The 2,881-nt window shown below is 53.5% G+C and overlaps 1 protein-coding gene across 1 annotated transcript in view; it reads left to right on the plus strand.

Annotated features, from left to right (window-relative positions):
- Positions 1-2,881, plus strand: part of VOLCADRAFT_87619 (uncharacterized protein) — a gene marked incomplete at both ends in the record, with an annotated part of 3,960 nt that overhangs the window by 518 nt on the left and 561 nt on the right. Inside the window, 4 exons of the mRNA XM_002947292.1 lie at positions 67-235; positions 1,010-1,240; positions 1,699-1,742; positions 1,844-1,982. Coding sequence (XP_002947338.1) covers positions 67-235; positions 1,010-1,240; positions 1,699-1,742; positions 1,844-1,982 — 583 coding nt within the window. The remainder of the gene's footprint in view (positions 1-66; positions 236-1,009; positions 1,241-1,698; positions 1,743-1,843; positions 1,983-2,881) is intronic.

A 2,881-nucleotide genomic window follows, 5' to 3' on the forward strand; every position in this document is an offset into this window, starting at 1 on the left:
TTTCCGCCGGCCCTCGCCTTCCTCTCTCCTCGCCCCATTCTTCGCCTCTTTCCTACACATTCTAAGAGCTGTCGGCTCCAGTGTCAAGTCCGAGGTGGCCATTTTGGGTCTACTGCTTGTGTCGGGCGCAGCCGGCCTCGCCACCTCCAGCGCCGCCGTGACCGCCACAATGTTTCTAGGAGGTCTAACTACTTGGCTGATTTTTACGCTGCCCGACTATGTACAATCGCAAAAGGTAGGAGCGGAGCGAATCTAGATCTGCAATTTTTTTGTATCTAGGAAAAAACTTTTAAGATTTTAAAAGTTTAGTTCAGCCTGGACGTTGTTGCCTGGGAAAGGCCCCTAACTTATCTTCCTTGTCTTAATCTATCTCGAAAATGACGCATCAGCAACATTCTTTCACATGTATGCATAGCGCTGGGATGCATTAAGAAGGCCCTAGGGAGGCGCTTTTCCGCCAAAACACCAAAGTAACGTAACGTTACCGTCAAAGATCACATTCCGCGGCTGGCCTACGGCAGCAGCGCGCAGAGAGTGTCCGTCGGTCCTCCACCGCCGCGCAGAGAGCAAAATAGAGAAGGAGCCGCATAAAATAATAGACGCAGCTTGCAGCCGCTGCGTTTCCCATACAACTGGCTGAAAACTAAAGCCGCCCATAATATGTATATTACCAAAAGAACTTAACATTTACCGCTCGTCAGCGCGCGCACAGCGAGCCCAGAAGTAAACAGTGACCACACCTGCCCCAGCAGCCTAAAAGTACACGATCAGAGTATGCAGATGACGACCTCGCCACTGTCGCGATGGTCACACCTCACCAGCAGTCTGCATGGCCCCCTCGGAAACACCCTGAGATTTTCATCCAACCCATTTTCAACCCAATAGTGAATTTCCGCTCCCTTTCCCCGTTGGGATCTCACTTCCCAGTTAATTGCCATATTAATTGCCATATTATGCATTCTGCATCTCGTTCTTCTTCCTGTCCTCCCCTCTTTTGACTGGCTTGCAGCGCTCCTCCGCCGGCGCCGCCACCTCAACTATCCCCGCCGCCGTACCCGCTAAGGGAGGTAGCGGCGACGCAACCGCCTCGCAGGCCCCGTCCTCTACGGCAGCGGCGGCGGCGGCCTCGTTGCCGTCTCCAGATGCCGTACTGGCCCTAATCAAGAAGCGACGTTCCATATTCCCCAAGGACTACGACGGGCTTCAAGTACCCCGGGAGGAACTGGAGATGCTGCTGGAGGTATTTGGGGGTTTGGGGGAAATTTCATAGTTCTAAATATTCATAGTTCTAAATATTCATAGTTCTAAATATTCATAGTTCTAAATATTTCGGTAAAATTGAAAGGAATCGATTTTAGATATCTTACTAATACAGGTGGAAAGGAGGGATGGGTGGGAACCGCTGAAGGAGGGGAGAGGGGGCGACTCCGGGTTTTCTTGGGGCGTGTGTTGGGGGGTTGGAGGTGAGGTGGGTTTGGACACACGAAGTGGGTGCGGGGGGAGGTGGGACGGGCGAATAAGACCGGGATTCAAGTTGCCCTCTTCCCGAAATCGGCTTTTAGGATATGAACTGATACCCAATCAGGTACTTATTTATTTATTCTTTTTATTGTTTACTGCTAATTTTTTGTTTTTATTTTATTTAAATTATTTGGTTCTTCCCGCATATATCGGGCTCCCTCCCTTGCCCTCAATCAGGCCGCCAACTGGGCGCCCACTCACGGTCAAACGGAGCCCTGGAGGTAGGTTTGAATTTGAATTTGAATTTGTAGGATCTGGGTTTGGGCCTGGGCTTGGGTTTGGGTTTGGTTGAATTTGGCTTGAGATTCTGACCCTCATTCAGGTTTGTTGTATTGGAGGGCGAATCTAAGCGTGAGATGGAGGATCTTACCATGGATCTGTGTCGTACAAGACTGCCCGAGGAGAAGGCGGTCAAGACGCTGGAGAAGCTGCAGAGGAAGCGAGACAGCACGTGGGGCAAGGTAGGGGAGGTAGGGGGAGGTAGGGGTGGTAGGGGAGGTAGGGGTGGTTTTTGCGTACCCCCGGCGCCTTTTTCGGCCAAACAGATGTGCGCTGTTGAGTGTTTTTCCTTTCCCCGGGTGGGGCTCTGCATCTCCCTTTTCACCTGCTGCTCCTCAGCCGCCACCTCAGCCTTCTCCACCCGTACTTTCTACTGTGCCGTACTCCACCGTACATTCCGAATTCAAAATTCCAACTTCCGTCCCCGCCTCTTCGTCGCTGCTACTGCCGCTCCCGCCGTCCTGCTCGAGTATCGTCCCAGATATCATGCTACATCGCCATCTGCTGCAAGCGCCAGGCCAAGCCCGATAAGCTGATGCCTGAATGGGAGGAGATGGCGGCAGTCGCATGTGCCGTACAGGTACCTTAATAGTGTACGACAATGTACTGCCTTGTCGTACACTCAGAAATGTCGTCTCGATCCTGGTCTAAGACCTCTGGGATGGGTTCACAAGTGGGGGGTTAGGGGCTACAGCCCTTTTTTGCGTCCTTTTTCCCCTCCGGCACCCTTTTGTGTTGGCGGGAGAGCGGGAAACGACGAAGGGTTTTCCCTAAGATAAGACGAATCACTGACTATTGAAGCAGATACCAGAGATAAACATGAGGGAAAGGGGGGAGGAGGAGTTGGGGGGGGGAAATGGGCATTCCGCGGTACGCAACCAACCCGTGTCGCCCCTCCCCCCGCGCCGCGCCGCCGCCTGAGACCAGCCCGTCCGTTACTAAGGTGCCACCTCGACCATATCTCCTTTCTCCCCCCCCCCCCCACCAATGGGGGACTAGACACACCCCACCACAGCCATCATCACCACCTGGCTAGTACGAGCCCCCCCCGGTGCCGCCCGCCACAACCGTTGTTTTGCCG

The sequence above is a fragment of the Volvox carteri genome (assembly GCF_000143455.1).
Source record: "Volvox carteri f. nagariensis unplaced genomic scaffold VOLCAscaffold_6, whole genome shotgun sequence".
NCBI lineage: Eukaryota > Viridiplantae > Chlorophyta > Chlorophyceae > Chlamydomonadales > Volvocaceae > Volvox > Volvox carteri.